This window comes from Polypterus senegalus, chromosome 15 (assembly GCF_016835505.1).
Source record: "Polypterus senegalus isolate Bchr_013 chromosome 15, ASM1683550v1, whole genome shotgun sequence".
Taxonomy (NCBI): domain Eukaryota; kingdom Metazoa; phylum Chordata; class Cladistia; order Polypteriformes; family Polypteridae; genus Polypterus; species Polypterus senegalus.
Genome location: NC_053168.1, coordinates 74,347,079 through 74,363,014, shown reverse-complemented (window position 1 = coordinate 74,363,014; position 15,936 = coordinate 74,347,079). Strand labels below are relative to the sequence as shown.

At 40.2% G+C, this 15,936-nt stretch overlaps 1 protein-coding gene across 2 annotated transcripts in view; it reads left to right on the top strand.

Moving 5' to 3' along the window:
• The window catches only part of krit1 (KRIT1 ankyrin repeat containing), an 87,320-nt gene that overhangs the window by 27,735 nt on the left and 43,649 nt on the right, over nucleotides 1–15,936 (top strand). For both annotated transcript variants that reach the window (XM_039737178.1, XM_039737179.1), the window contains one exon: nucleotides 2,651–2,743. In XM_039737178.1, coding sequence (XP_039593112.1) covers nucleotides 2,651–2,743 — 93 coding nt within the window. The remainder of the gene's footprint in view (nucleotides 1–2,650; nucleotides 2,744–15,936) is intronic.

Sequence of the window (15,936 nt, the reverse complement as noted above, 5' to 3'; positions counted from 1 at the left end):
CATTCTAATTAAGTAACACCACTACTTTATGCTAACACATTTAGTGACTTTAAATAATCTGTTTACAAGGTTACAAGCAGCATTAGCTTTGAAACTATGAGTAGAAAGCAGGAATGAAACAATGTCAGATTCCTAATAATCTCAAGAACTGGAAGTTGAGCTTGATGCTGGACAGGTTTCATTGAAACACATGGAAAGAACAGTGTGTTTTTAGTAAATTATAGCAGTAAACTGAGAGATGGTTCAGATCTTAGGGGAGAGTGTGTAGACTTCTGGAATAATGTGATTTGAACAAATGAGTGAAAATTGGAGCTTTTAAATGAGATCTAGAATTTGGTGAGTAGCAATGCATCGTGGCAAGATTTTTGAACAGTTCTAGCAACTTGTAAAGCTTTGTGTAGGAAACATTAATTAGGCCTGCATTAGTGCTGCAGAGTCAATCATGAATTTTACATCGTACCAGTTAATATATGAACAGAATAGGAGGCCATCTGTCAAAGAAAATAACCAAAGGTACTGTAACTCTTGCCGAATGACAATTATCTTAACTTTGAGCAGATTCAGAACAAAGTATTTTGTAAAGGGAAAATGGTCAATTTTGGCATGGAAGAGTTAAATCTCGAATATTGTAGAGTTGAGGGTAGGGAATCCATTCCCGGACGGGTTTATCCATTCCCGGGAATTCGGGAGTCCCGCATGTCATTCCCGGGAATCCCGGGCTCCCAGGGATGACACAGTGCACGGGAATCTCGCATGTAAACGGTTTTAGAACGACCAACACTTATTTTTAATAAAACTACTGCAATATGTTGACACCAATAAAAGACTAACCTTATCTACAAGCAGTTCATGCTGTCATATAAGTACATGTATCTAGTTCTGGGGTGCCCACACTTTTTTGGCTTGCAAGCTACTTTTAAAATGACCAAGTCGAAATGATCTACCTACATTAAAAATTATATATGTGTGTGTGTGTGTGTGTGTGTGTGTGTATTGCATAGTTTTACTGTCAAATAATGCAGAGTACGCGACACGTGTTTCGCCGTTTTCATTGCGCCACGGCGTGTGGTTCATTTATTTTACAGCATGTAGACCGGGATTATTACATTCATGGCATTCGTAGTCTGAATCACAATCTGATTGTATGGGTGGTTACCTACCAGGTAACACTTGTATAGGCAAACATCTGCCACGCTGCCCTCTTCAGTTGCGAGAAGCAGGTCATAGAATGTTGCAAAGTTCTACTGTCAAATAATGCAAAGAGTACGCAACACGTGTTTCGCCCTGATTCTGGGCTCATCAGGTGTACACACTCACTGCACATCAGCATCAGAGGCAAAGCCACGGCGTGTGGTTCGTTTATTTAACAGCATGTAGATTGGTGTAATTACATTCATGGCATTCATAGTCTGAATCACAATCTGATTGTATGGGTGCATGTGGGATGACCAGTGTGTCAGAAGGAAAGAGATCTCCGACTGGCCGCCCTGTATGTCAGTCAAGTGGCAAATGCCATAGGGAGGATATATGATTATATATGAAAAAAATTTTTTCTGAATGCAACGCGATCTACTTGATCATATACTGATACACTTGTTCTAAACAATGCCCGCGCTTGCCGTTACTCTTAAACACCGCCATTTCAGCTTTTACTGATGCATCCAGTTTCTTGTCATTATTCTATGATGCTAAGTTTCTTGGCACAGATAATGCGGATGCAACAGACTGACGGATTGCAATTTCAAGTTGCTGTTCAAAGCTGTTGTCTGACAGACGTCAATGAAGTCTGCCCTGTCGCAGCATTCGTGAGCTACCGAGTGCAGACTCCTCCCAGTCCACTGTACTCAGTCTTAGTCGGAGCGGGAGACTGTCAATTGCTGCTGGTTGACTAAATTAATCTGCACAACATTACACCGTGGGGATAAAAAAACGTGTCACTAAATTATTTTCAACTATAACTCTGTTATTTCTTGATCGATTTTTACACCTTTACACGCTATATATGCGAGCTTGGCCGTTCCCGGTTTCCCAGGAATTACAGCAGTTTCCGGGAATGAAAAATGTCCGAGAGGGAGCACGGGAATGGATTTCCTAGTTGAGGGTGATTGAAGTAGCCTGCAAAAGCAAGAAACCCATGGAAAAATCACAGGTTAAGCCGTTTTATGTTTAGGGTTCTTCAGAGGTTTCCTCCAGCCACTGTAAGTGACTATTACGTGCTTACAAGAAATGCTTATATTGTTATTCCTGCCAAAGTGCCCAATATAGAGGACCGAAGCTAGAGTTGCACTTCCTTTTTATATTCCTGGAAGTTAACAAGATCAATATAAATGTAATAATTGAAATGTTTTTCTGTCAGTGTTTTGGTTGAAAAAGTTAATCCTAAACTTTCTTTTATTTTTAATATGTGAGCATAGGCTGTAAGATGTAATGGTATAGTTGAGAGGTGTAATTAATTTCTGTGTACGTAACTAATATTTTAATTTAAGTATGTGCACAAGCAGATACAGTTCATGGCTTGAAAAAAAATTTTTGGCCCATTACAACAGGACTACATTTAAATTAAAATTATTTGCACATGAGTTAATAAGTCATATTTCATTATTTGTGTTCAGGAAACTAATGTATTTGTTTTTTGAATAATAACTTTCAGGCAAACGTGTGGTTCACATGAAAAACTTCTCCCTGGATGGAGAAGTTGCTGGAAAAGAGGTCCCACTGTTCATTGTGCCTGTTACAGTCAAAGGTAAAGGTCTGGATTGTTTTTTTTTTTTTTCTTTTATACATTATGTCAAAATATCAGGCTGTCACTACCTATTATTCTGTAATAGAAAAATCAGATTAATACTATAACAGTTGTAATAGAAAATTGATCATTGGGTCTTAACCTTTCTGCAGCTGGTACAACTTGGATTCTCCAAAAATGCCGTAGAACAATTAAAAAAACATGTTTAGTTTTTTGTTTAAGGGGAAAATTTTAGGATATTGGAACCCAAACTTTGAGTTCTTTTGCAATCCTATTATCAATAAAATATGGCATCCCTCTCTTCAGTTAATGGTAATTGTTGCTATATGGAGCTTAGATGTAACAGGACACTTAAAAATAGTAAGAGCAGGACAGAAGTCATGCACCCCACATTAAAAACCCCTAAAATTAATAGATGTTGAAATGAAAATTTTATCAGTCATTGTTTGAATGTATTTTAAGTATTTTTATTGAAAACTGTTGATATTTCTTAAGACAACGGGCCTTAATTACAGCATACAGTGCCAAGGGTCAATTGGATATTAACAGAAATACTGTGTAAGTAGCTGAATGCTTTTCTGTATACAATATTTCATGTTCTCTGCACCCCAAACCTGACGCAAAATATTGGTGCTTCTATTTAACATGTTACATACTGTACAACTGCATACATTTGCACATGAGTATAACATTCACTAGGAAAGGCAAGATCAATTGTTGCCTTTCCTAGTGACTTGGGTTTTGTTGATGGACATTGCAAATCACAATTTTAGAGAAAACCATACTTTTTTTAATTCAAACATGCAATTAGTAGTAATAAACCGAAATATGGGTATAAATATAATTTCACCCTATAGCAGATCCTGTAAAAGTGGTAGCTTCAGTCAAATTTGAATGTAATGCTTTGATCTTGCACCATTGCAAGGTTTTGGAGAGTATAGATCAAAAGCAATATACACTGAGTTGTGGTTTCCTCTAACATATAACATACAGCATTGACATTTACAGGTTGCACATTTACGTGCCCCATGTAATGACCTCAATGTTTTAAGCACTGCACAGATAAGAATAGGTGAAAAGAAATGATATGGTGAACTATGTATAGTGTCCACCTTCTCTATGTTCTGTCTCTAGGGCACCCCTTTATTTAATGAGTTGTGCAAGTGTTTAAAACTGACCAAGGCATGCAGTCACTCTGGGCTTGTAGTGGGCTGTTGCACTGTACCGGCTCTTCTCTATTTATGCTTTGTGAACCAGAGCATAGCGACACGTGGCAATCTGACCTGAAAGTGGACACCTTAGTTCTCTGCAATATTGCATGTATTTTACTACCAGGCCTAAACCCCCTTGTTTGAAGTTTGTCTATAAGAGCACTTGACAATGCATTCCAGATTAAATTTGTATGTATTTTATATCACATTATGAGGAGTAAGAATAAGCTAACAGTACTATGTATATACTAGGACCCACTTGCTAACCATGTGTTTTTTGAGTTTTGCCTAATCTTTTTTTCTTCCATTTCACATCTCATGTTTCATGCAGACCACCACCTAGTCTTATTTTTTGTGTTCCTCAATTAGATTAAGTGTATTTAAAAATTTTGTTTTATTTTTGTTGAATGCATTTTCCTAGGCAAAAGACTATTGGTAACTGTTATATAATTTTTGCTATCAATTTTTAAATTGTTTTTTTTTTTTTTTCACAACATGAGAAAGAATCAAAGGCAAATCACATAAAGTAGTTATAGCAGGGGGCTACTGTCAAAATCGCAATTAGAGCTGTCAATCATAATGATTAATGACTTTTAAGCCCGCCCTCTGACGTCACACGGAAGTGCCGCCCGCTGATGCAAGACCGGAAGTCCCGCCCCGTCGCCTCCTGATGACGTCACGTCGGAATTCCCCGCCCCTCCACGTGACCTCTCTCCGCCCCGTTGGCGCCGCCCCCCGGCGTCGGATTGGTGTAAGGCTTCCCGTCCCCTCCCCGACTCCTCCTTGAACCCTCCCCTGGCCCCTGATTGGTTCCATAAACTGTCAAGGGTCCGTTTGACGGAGGCCTGACCGCTGTTTGAACCGGATTGCACCTGCGGGAGAAATAAACTGTCAACGGACCGTGTGATGGATGTCTGCCCCTGTTTGAACCGCTCCCACCCCACACCCACCTGCCTGCCCAGGAAACTGTCAAGGGCAGTTTGATGGATGTCTGCCCCTGTTTGAACCTGCCTGCCTGCAGGAAACTGTCAAGGGCAGTTTGATGGATGTCTACCCCTCCTTGAACTCCCCACCGCCCCCCTCTCCCGAAAGACAAGCCCGGGCAAGTGACAGCCTTTACCTCGACAAGCTCGGGCATGCCCGGGCCTGTCCTGACCAGCTCAGACATGCCCGGGGATGCCTCGGCCCCCGCCCTTTCTCCGGCACAAGCCCAGACAGGCCCTGGGGTCTGTCCTGACCGCTCAGACCAGCCTAAAGTCGCCCCAGCACCGACCGAGGATGATGGGCGGCCTCCCACACTGCCCGGTCCCCCAGAATTCCCAGTCCCCCATACTTACCGGCCAGTTCTGAAAGGCCATATAAAAAGCTAAGCATTTTGTTCTATCTACGATTTTAAGACATGAAAATATCTCATCTTGGCTTCAAAAACCTGCATTTTTCCAGCTCACACACACAGATAACAAACTGTCAGATCAAAGGCACGGTCTGAGTCAGGCCGCATTTAACCATAGGCCCCCCCCGCTTCCCGGTCCCCCACACCTCCCAGTCCCCACATTTCCCTGCTGAAAGCCTAAAAGCTAAGCATTTTGTTCTATCTACGATTTTAAGATGAGCACACCATTAAAACATCTCATCTTTGCTTCAAACTAAGTCAAGCTGCTTTTTTTTTTCCATCTCGCACACAGATAACAAATTGTGAGATCAAAGACACGGTCTGAGTCAGTCAGCGTGATCGCACCCTGTTTCTGGGCCCCCCGGGGCTCCCCACCACTTCCCAGCCACTTCTGAAAGTGCTGTATAAAAAAGCAAAGCATTTTCTTCGGTTCTATCTATGATTTTAATATGAACACGCCATTAAAATATCTATCTCATCTTTGCTTTATCACTTACAGGTCCATCCTTTTCCATCTCACAGAAATTCCTCAACCAACATTGAGTCAGGTTCCCAGTGACAGACTCCCAGCAATGGAGCCGGTTTCTCAAAAGAAATCAAGCAGCCCCGCTTTTAGCAGACCCCCCTTGCAATCAGGCCTGTGTGCTCTGTCTCTCTCTCTCTCTCTCTCTGAGCGCAGACACGGGCTCGAGACCGCAGACCCTCTGCCCATGACGGATGGATCTTTTAAAGTTAAGGGATTTTTAAAGATTAGCTTGTAAAGCTTGAGATAACTGCTAGTTCAGCCCTTTAAAAATCACACCTAGTTAAATAATATGCCGCAGTTCCCTTTTTAATCACGTTTGAGACGTCTAAAAAATCTAGCCTGGGCTGATTGGTGGCTGATATCAAAAATGTTCTCTTATATACAGAGCTTAACCTTACGGACCCTCTCCATTGAGAATATTCAGGAGTGGCTTTAAAGCGCAGGCCGGTGGTGCAGTAACTCTGACCTAATAAAAGTATTCTGAACTACTTGCAGAAGGGAGCCGCTTGTGAAATGCCTACTCTTTCAAACGGCCTCTCTCTGTACGGAGCCGCCTGTTTTTAAAAGGTTGAGATAACAAAACATTTTTGCTTTATAAACTCTCATTTGGACAGCCGGTTAGAGACAGACTCCAGGAACTTACTGTAACGGTGTTTTCATTCATTCATTTCGCTAAATGTAATTATTTTAATACAGGATAGTAACCCAAAATCCGGGTGATTTTAGACGTGTGAGTAATATAATGAAGTTATTTTTAAAAGTAACCCCACACCGCACAAGAGAGACAGATTCCACGTGTGTTTTAGGATTTGCTGCGGTCAGTGATGAATTTTATTTTTTTTTTGCTCAGCTCATTTCTATCACCTAGGAGCCTTTTGACAAAAGAAACCTCTCTAAATACACTTGTGCATTTAAACGGAGGTTTATAAGGAAGCAGGTTTTCTACCTTATCCCAGTTTTGTACATGCATGTAAAAGCACTTACTGTTACACTAGCACAAAATTTTGATATTTTCTGTCTACTCAAAAAAACTGAAATTATTTCTATTAACACAGATGATAATTAGAAATCATTTTACTATTTTTAATTAAAAGTTAAAACAGAAAAGCCCAATTATGATTTTTGTTTTGTCATGGGAGGGCCCTAGGGTGACACTTTTCCCCTTTATACTCTTACTTATGTAGACCTTAAAACATATTCTTACCAAAATAGTTCATCACTTCCCAATTCCTGTAACTTCAGGTAATTAGACAGAGCTCCATGACAGGCAAGAGAAGATTATAGGTCAAATACACAGTGTCATAAAATAAAATAAAGTGTGAACACCGCAGACCCTCTGCCCATGACGGATGGATCTTTTAAAGTTAAGGGATTTTTAAAGATTAGCTTGTAAAGCTTGAGATAACTACTAGTTCAGCCCTTTAAAAATCACACCTAGTTAAATAATATACCGTAGTTCCCTTTTAGATCACTTTTGAGACGTCTAAAAAATCTAGCCTGGGCTGTATAATTTGTAATTATAATACTTAATATAATTTGTATAACAATCGATCTAAAACAAACCCTTTTCTCTTCAAACTCACCCCACATTTTAAATACAGGTATCTTCAGCTGACCCTAAGGAAACATCTTGTGGAAGCAAGCGGCCCGCATGGCTCAGGGAGGGGCTGATGGTTCCAGCAGGGGCCGAATTCACACTTCCGCTAAATCAGGTTTCTCAGTGACAGACTCTGCAGTAAAAAACAGTTTTAGCAATGAAGCTGATTTCCCAGAGAGAAAGACCAAGCGGCAGACCCTGTCAGCTTTTAGCCGACCCCCCTGCTCTCTCTCTTTACCCACAGAAAGTAAAGTCAGGCTCTGCAAGCACCTCAATCGGGGGAAGGACTCTGTGAGTTCGCATGCAAACAACTGAGGCCGCCCGTTTCGAGCACCCACCCCCACTGGGTGACCCTCGGAGAGATCACCGGCTGCTAGTCTCAGGAATTTGTTAGGATTATGTCATGTACAAACCTAAACTTTGATTTATCACCTTTAAAGACATGGAGCAGTCTCGTGCTACAAACGCCTTGTGTCTCTTTTTAACACTTCTGCCTGTAAAAGCTCTCTATTCCTTCTGTGGCCTCGGGTTTAATAGGGGCTTGCACCCAGGCTAATGAACAAGGTCCTGTACATGTCGAGATGCCGGCCCATGCCTGCCGTCCCTTACACTATATAACATGTTTGGGTATTCATTTTGTATATATAATATAATGAAGATATTTTTAAAAGTAACCCCACACCGCACAAGAGAGACAGATTCCACGTGTGTTTTAGGATTTGCTGCGATCAGTGATTTTAGTGTTTTGCTGAGCTCATTTCTATCACCTAGGAGCCTTTGGACAAAGGAAGACTCTGTAAATACACTTGTGAGTTTAAACGGAGATTTATAAGAATGCACAGGAGGCCGTAGTGAGGGTGCTGGTTTAACTAGAGGCAGGGGATGTAAGTAGCCCTTTTTTGCCCCTCCGAAGTTCATCGAACTAAAATCATGTTTTTAAAATCAGCAGCTTTAGCTCATGCTAGTGACCTCGTAAATGGGAGCCAACCGCTCAGCACGCTTGTATAGCTCACAAAATAGCAGAGCTAATTACTCTTTCTTCTTAAACTAATGATCAGATATTCGGGTAATTCTTAATGAAACACTAAAGTGCTAGTGAACAAAATACATGTTCAGTAGCCAAGTAAAAGGACCGGTTGCTTTAACATGAAAATAAAGCATCTTTAGAAAATAAAGCATCTAAAAGCATCTTTGTAAAGTCCGATTTTAAAACCTTATAAGAAAAAGCCTTGTTTCCCAAAGAGTTCTTTGGAACCATCAGTGCCTTTCTGATCACATCCACCCCAAACATAGCACAGAACTTAATTTCTGTACTCCTTTTAAATGAGAATAGCCAGTATAAAGTCCCTAAAGGAACGGAGACATCTGATATCTTTTACCCTATATGTTTTCTTGCCGCCCAAGTCATTCAGATTCTGCTTACAACACAAATGTACGATTATTTTTCTCAAATGGCCTGTTCTTTGGCCTGCTAATCATGAAAAAATCATATTTTATTCTCCTGACACTTTATTTGCATATTTTATTATACCTACTTGTATCGACATTTATCTATCTCTATATTTATTTTTCTGTATCAGAAGGTAGTTTAAGTCAATTTGTTTTGGGTTCAATAGATGTATTTTTCATATTTTGATTCTTGTTTTCTTTTTTCACATCTTGAGTCCCCTTTTTGTTACTTCCCCCTAGCGTGGTCAGCCCAGAGTTTGAGAACCACTGTTGTAGGGTTTTATTGGTAAAACACTCTGCGGCATTTCAAGCTAAGTTAGATTCCCTTGTTTATTCAGCCGTCCATCGGTGTTCCATTTTGTTATAAATTGTATTTAGTCTCTCTTTATTTACTAAGCATTTTATATGATGATTAGAAAACAGTTATCTTGTTCAGGCTTTACTTTAAATCAGCATTTTCATCAACAGGTTATAAACACTTTGGTACTCAGGGGTCTTTGTATAATACAGCGTTTTAGAAATTCTGTGAATGCTTGGTAATAGCCTTCCATTTTACAGCAGTTATGAGACCCTGAAAATAAGAACGGTTATAGGAGGTTATAGGGGCCTATACACTGCAGGGCTGAGGATTAGGCTTTGGACACGTTAGGCCAATCAGGATGGAAAATGTTTTTAGTGAATAGTTACATTATATCTATTATAGGCGTTAGCACAAGGATTAAAATTTTACTAAAACTATGAGGATTTATTCTTTCTTTTAGGTAGTCCAGGTGACATAGGACGGGTTATGGAAAACTGCTTTTCCCTCTGTTTGTGAAAAAGCATCCTTGGTTTTAGTAGCATTCAGGGTCAAGGGACGTAAGTTTGAACTGGATTCCAAGAGTCAACAAGTGTCTGCAATCTTCTTGAATACGAGTCACAGGACCTGGGTTTGCGCAGGGATCATAGTCAGGGGCAGAGTTACGCTAGACATTATTATTCCAAAATGAAACATTGACTCGCCCCTATCACAAAGATAAGACAGTACAAACTAAAATGTACAAATACTAAGTGACAGAGGAGATTAAAAACATCTTAAGACCGGATCACCCCAAGCTCACATCTACAACAGAACCTACGTGTTCTGCGGTATATTATCAGCTAAATGGTCATCTATGTAGGCAGTTCCACGGGATGGCAAAGAGTTGGGGAAAACATTATTGAACATCTGCTAGTATGAGGCTGATTAACATGAGCGGTTATTGTTAGAATCTTATCCTGGCACTAAAAGTCAGGCTTGTGTTCCTCCTGATTCAGGAAGAACATTAAATATTGGAGTTTAGAATATGAACTAGACTGATAAGGACATGTGTGCCAAAATGAATAAATAAAGTAAATAACCACATGAAAAAGTGGAGTGATTACAATTTGAAAAACTGCCGTGATGTATCAAAACATTTGAAATAAATAATAAGCTTTTTGACATGCAGTCGGAATAGTCTGAATGTGTCTTAAAGAGTTCATTTTTAAATAAAACTTAAAAGGCAAATTAAAAATATTAAATCTGAATAAAACACAGAAGTATCATTTAATGATATCAATTAGGGTTAAGTATTATCAAGCACGGGATCTATTTATCAGGTTTATTTAATTTAGTTATAAACAAAATGATTGTTGGCATTTTGCTTTGAAATGAACAATAGTCTGATAGAGCTTTAAGAATTAGAATGTAAGACAAACCTCTACACTCTATAACAAAATGTTGCTGTTCCAATAGGAATATCTCGGATGTCTGTTTTATTTTAACCTTTTGACAAGAAGCCCTGGTCTTGGAAATATACCACCTATGTTGAAAATGAACAGTGCCGACATGCTTACTAAATAGATATAATCTAAGATATTTTAGAATATGACCCTAGGCTAACCCCATGATTCTGACCAACTAAAGGGTCTTCACTTCATTGTCCAACTTCCTGGGTGCTATGGATCTTGTAATGGAGACTGCAAAAGATTCTCTAATCTTTACTCTGTAATGGTCCATATGATGGAGATCTAGCGCCTGGGTCCGAGGGTTAACCGGTCATAGGACATGATGTTCAAAATTCAACTCGGGTTTTCAAATGAGATAGGACGAGTGCGGCGTGTGTTCTGTATTCACTATTCACAACGACCATAACCCGAGACCTTAGGTTTTTATGCGAAGTACCTTTCACTGACCCGAATAAGAGACATCCATCAAAAGACTCTTGACAGTTTCCTGAACCAATCAGGCCGGTGGGGCGGGAGTCGCTTTTCAAAGAGTATAAAAAAACGTTTTCAACGACGTGTTTTGAACGGTTAACAATCAGCCTCTCTTCGGCTATGTTCCTGATCAGCCACGACGGTCTACGGACCAGACGGCCTCCTACAACGGCCTGTTTTGACCTGAGGCTATCGTGCCCGACTCCGAGTACTCTGCGCCTAACAGCTAGCCTGCAGACCAGCCTTCTCGGCCGGACCATCTTATGCCTTCAACTGCCCAGATCTAGGGGCCTGAGCCTCAGGTATCTGCCCCTGGTGATCTATATTGGTCGGATAGTTTCCTGGAGAACCGCGCAGTACCTGACATTTTTGTACCTGCTCATGATGTTCCGGGGTTCCTAGCAGGGTCTGAGGAGAGAGCCATTCAGGCCGTGCAACAAGAAGAGGCCGTGGACGACCCTACAGAGGCTCCGGCCGATTGGAACCTATCACCCAAGGATGGGATTATGCGGGCATGGCCCTTGAACAAACTGACGGACCCTGGGTGAAACATTTCGAAGGCACTGAAGCTGGGCAAGTGTTGGATGGCGGCTCTGCGGATAGAATAACGGATCGGCACCTAAAAGTACCGGCAGGGATGTTGTACAGACCGACCCTGCCAGACACAGCCTACGGGTCTGTTTGAGACTGATTGGTTCAGCAGCGACTATCTGTTTTCCACAAACCGTGGCTCAGGAGTCGGTCATCAAGACTCTGGCGGTTTCCACATCTTTCTGCCATTTCACCAGCTTTTTACAAAATGCTGTTGACCAGAAAAATGAACATTCTATTCAGGAGTCGATCGTCCAAGCCTTTTATCACACGGACGTCGACTCTTATTCAAAAATACGTGAAATTGCCGAGGCTTTCTCTAAATGCCATTTTCTGGACCTGATAGGTTTGATGGACCTTAGGGTATACGAACTGGAAAATCAGATGAAGTGTCTGAACTGAATGTTTCGTGAGATCACATGTTTTTTGTCGGCTTTTAATCACGCTGTTTAGTTGTAATGTTTTGAAGTGGTTGGTAAAACCTCTCTGAATTTTTAGATTGTTTTTGAAAATGACCAATAAAGGACCAGTTGATTTTAAACCCTAATTTCTTTCACCGTCGAGGATAGTGGGTCGTTGAAAACGTTTTTTATACTCTTTGAAAAGCGACTCCGCCCACCGGTCTGATTGGTTCAGGAAACTGTCAAGAGTCTTTTGATGGATGTCTCTTATTCGGTCAGTGAAAGGTACTTCGCATAAAAACCTAAGGTCTCGGGTTATGGTCGTTGTGAATAGTGAATACAGAACACACGCCGCACTCGTCCTATCTCATTTGAAAACCCGAGTTGAATTTTGAACATCATGTCCTATGACCGTTAACCCTCGGACCCAGGCGCTAGATCTCCATCATATGGACCATTACAGAGTAAAGATTAGAGAATCTTTTGCAGTCTCCATTACAAGATCCATAGCACCCGCAGGAAGTTGGACAATGAAGTGAAGACCCTTTAGTTGGTCAGAATCATGGGGGTTAGCGCCTAGGGTCATATTCTAAAATATCTTAGATTATATCTATTTAGTTAGCATGTCGGCACTGTTCATTTTCAACATAGGTGGTATATTTCCAAGACCAGGGCTTCTTGTCAAAAGGTTAAAATAAAACAGACATCCGAGATATTCCTATTGGAACAGCAACATTTTGTTATAGAGTGTAGAGGTTTGTCTTACATTCTAATTCTTAAAGCTCTATCAGACTATTGTTCATTTCAAAGCAAAATGCCAACAATCATTTTGTTTATAACTAAATTAAATAAACCTGATAAATAGATCCCGTGCTTGATAATACTTAACCCTAATTGATATCATTAAATGATACTTCTGTGTTTTATTCAGATTTAATATTTTTAATTTGCCTTTTAAGTTTTATTTAAAAATGAACTCTTTAAGACACATTCAGACTATTCCGGACTGCATGTCAAAAAGCTTATTATTTATTTCAAATGTTTTGATACATCACGGCAGTTTTTCAAATTGTAATCACTCCACTTTTTCATGTGGTTATTTACTTTATTTATTCATTTTGGCACACATGTCCTTATCAGTCTAGTTCATATTCTAAACTCCAATATTTAATGTTCTTCCTGAATCAGGAGGAACACAAGCCTGACTTTTAGTGCCAGATAAGATTCTAACAATAACCGGCTCATGTTAATCAGCCTCATACTAGCAGATGTTCAATAATGTTTTCCCCAACTCTTTGCCATCCCGTGGAACTGCCTACATAGATGACCATTTAGCTGATAATATACCGCAGAACACGTAGGTTCTGTTGTAGTGTGAGCTTGGGGTGATCCGGTCTTAAGATGTTTTTAATCTCCTCTGTCACTTAGTATTTGTACATTTTAGTTTGTACTGTCTTATCTTTGTGATAGGGGCGAGTCAATGTTTCATTTTGGAATAATAATGTCTAGCGTAACTCTGCCCCTGACTATGATCCCTGCGCAAACCCAGGTCCTGTGACTCGTATTCAAGAAGATTGCAGACACTTGTTGACTCTTGGAATCCAGTTCAAACTTACGTCCCTTGACCCTGAATGCTACTAAAACCAAGGATGCTTTTTCACAAACAGAGGGAAAAGCAGTTTTCCATAACCCGTCCTATGTCACCTGGACTACCTAAAAGAAAGAATAAATCCTCATAGTTTTAGTAAAATTTTAATCCTTGTGCTAACGCCTATAATAGATATAATGTAACTATTCACTAAAAACATTTTCCATCCTGATTGGCCTAACGTGTCCAAAGCCTAATCCTCAGCCCTGCAGTGTATAGGCCCCTATAACCTCCTATAACCGTTCTTATTTTCAGGGTCTCATAACTGCTGTAAAATGGAAGGCTATTACCAAGCATTCACAGAATTTCTAAAACGCTGTATTATACAAAGACCCCTGAGTACCAAAGTGTTTATAACCTGTTGATGAAAATGCTGATTTAAAGTAAAGCCTGAACAAGATAACTGTTTTCTAATCATCATATAAAATGCTTAGTAAATAAAGAGAGACTAAATACAATTTATAACGAAAATGGAACACCGATGGACGGCTGAATAAACAAGGGAATCTAACTTAGCTTGAAATGCCGCAGAGTGTTTTACCAATAAAACCCTACAACAGTGGTTCTCAAACTCTGGGCTGACCACGCTAGGGGCAAGTAACAAAAAGGGGACTCAAGATGTGAAAAAAAGAAAACAAGAATCAAAATATGAAAAATACATCTATTGAACCCAAAACAAATTGACTTAAACTACCTTCTGATACAGAAAAATAAATATAGAGATAGATAAATGTCGATACAAGTAGGTATAATAAAATATGCAAATAAAGTGTCAGGAGAATAAAATATGATTTTTTCATGATTAGCAGGCCAAAGAACAGGCCATTTGAGAAAAATAATCGTACATTTGTGTTGTAAGCAGAATCTGAATGACTTGGGCGGCAAGAAAACATATAGGGTAAAAGATATCAGATGTCTCCGTTCCTTTAGGGACTTTATACTGGCTATTCTCATTTAAAAGGAGTACAGAAATTAAGTTCTATGCTATGTTTGGGGTGGATGTGATCAGAAAGGCACTGATGGTTCCAAAGAACTCTTTGGAAACAAGGCTTTTTCTTATAACGTTTTAAAATCGGACTTTACAAAGATGCTTTTAGATGCTTTATTTTCTAAAGATGCTTTATTTTCATGTTAAAGCAACCGGTCCTTTTACTTGGCTACTGAACATGTATTTTGTTCACTAGCACTTTAGTGTTTCATTAAGAATTACCCGAATATCTGATCATTAGTTTAAGAAGAAAGAGTAATTAGCTCTGCTAGTTTGTGAGCTGTACACGCGTGCTGAGCGGTTGGCTCCCATTTACGAGGTCACTAGCATGAGCTAAAGCTGCTGATTTTAAAAACATGATTTTAGTTCGATGAACTTCGGAGGGGCAAAAAAGGGCTACTTACATCCCCTGCCTCTAGTTAAACCAGCACCCTCACTACGGCCTCCTGTGCATTCTTATAAATCTCCGTTTAAACTCACAAGTGTATTTACAGAGTTTTCCTTTGTCCAAAGGCTCCTAGGTGATAGAAATGAGCTCAGCAAAACACTAAAATCACTGATCGCAGCAAATCCTAAAACACACGTGGAATCTGTCTCTCTTGTGCGGTGTGGGGTTACTTTTAAAAATATCTTCATTATATTATACATACAAAATGAATACCCAAACATGTTATATAGTGTAAGGGACGGCAGGCATGGGCCGGCATCTCGACATGTACAGGACCTTGTTCATTAGCCTGGGTGCAAGCCCCTATTAAACCCGAGGCCACAGAAGGAATAGAGAGCTTTTACAGGCAGAAGTGTTAAAAAGAGACACAAGGCGTTTGTAGCACGAGACTGCTCCATGTCTTTAAAGGTGATAATTCAAAGTTTAGGTTTGTACATGACATAATCCTAACAAATTCCTGAGACTAGCAGCCGGTGATCTCTCCGAGGGTCACCCAGTGGGGTGGGTGCTCGAAACGGGCGGCCTCAGTTGTTTGCATGCGAACTCACAGAGTCCTTCCCCCGATTGAGGTGCTTGCAGAGCCTGACTTTACTTTCTGTGTGTAGAGAGAGAGAGAGCAGGGGGGTCGGCTAAAAGCTGACAGGGTCTGCCGCTTGGTCTTTCTCTCTGGGAAATCAGCTTCATTGCTAAAACTGTTTTTTACTGCAGAGTCTGTCACTGA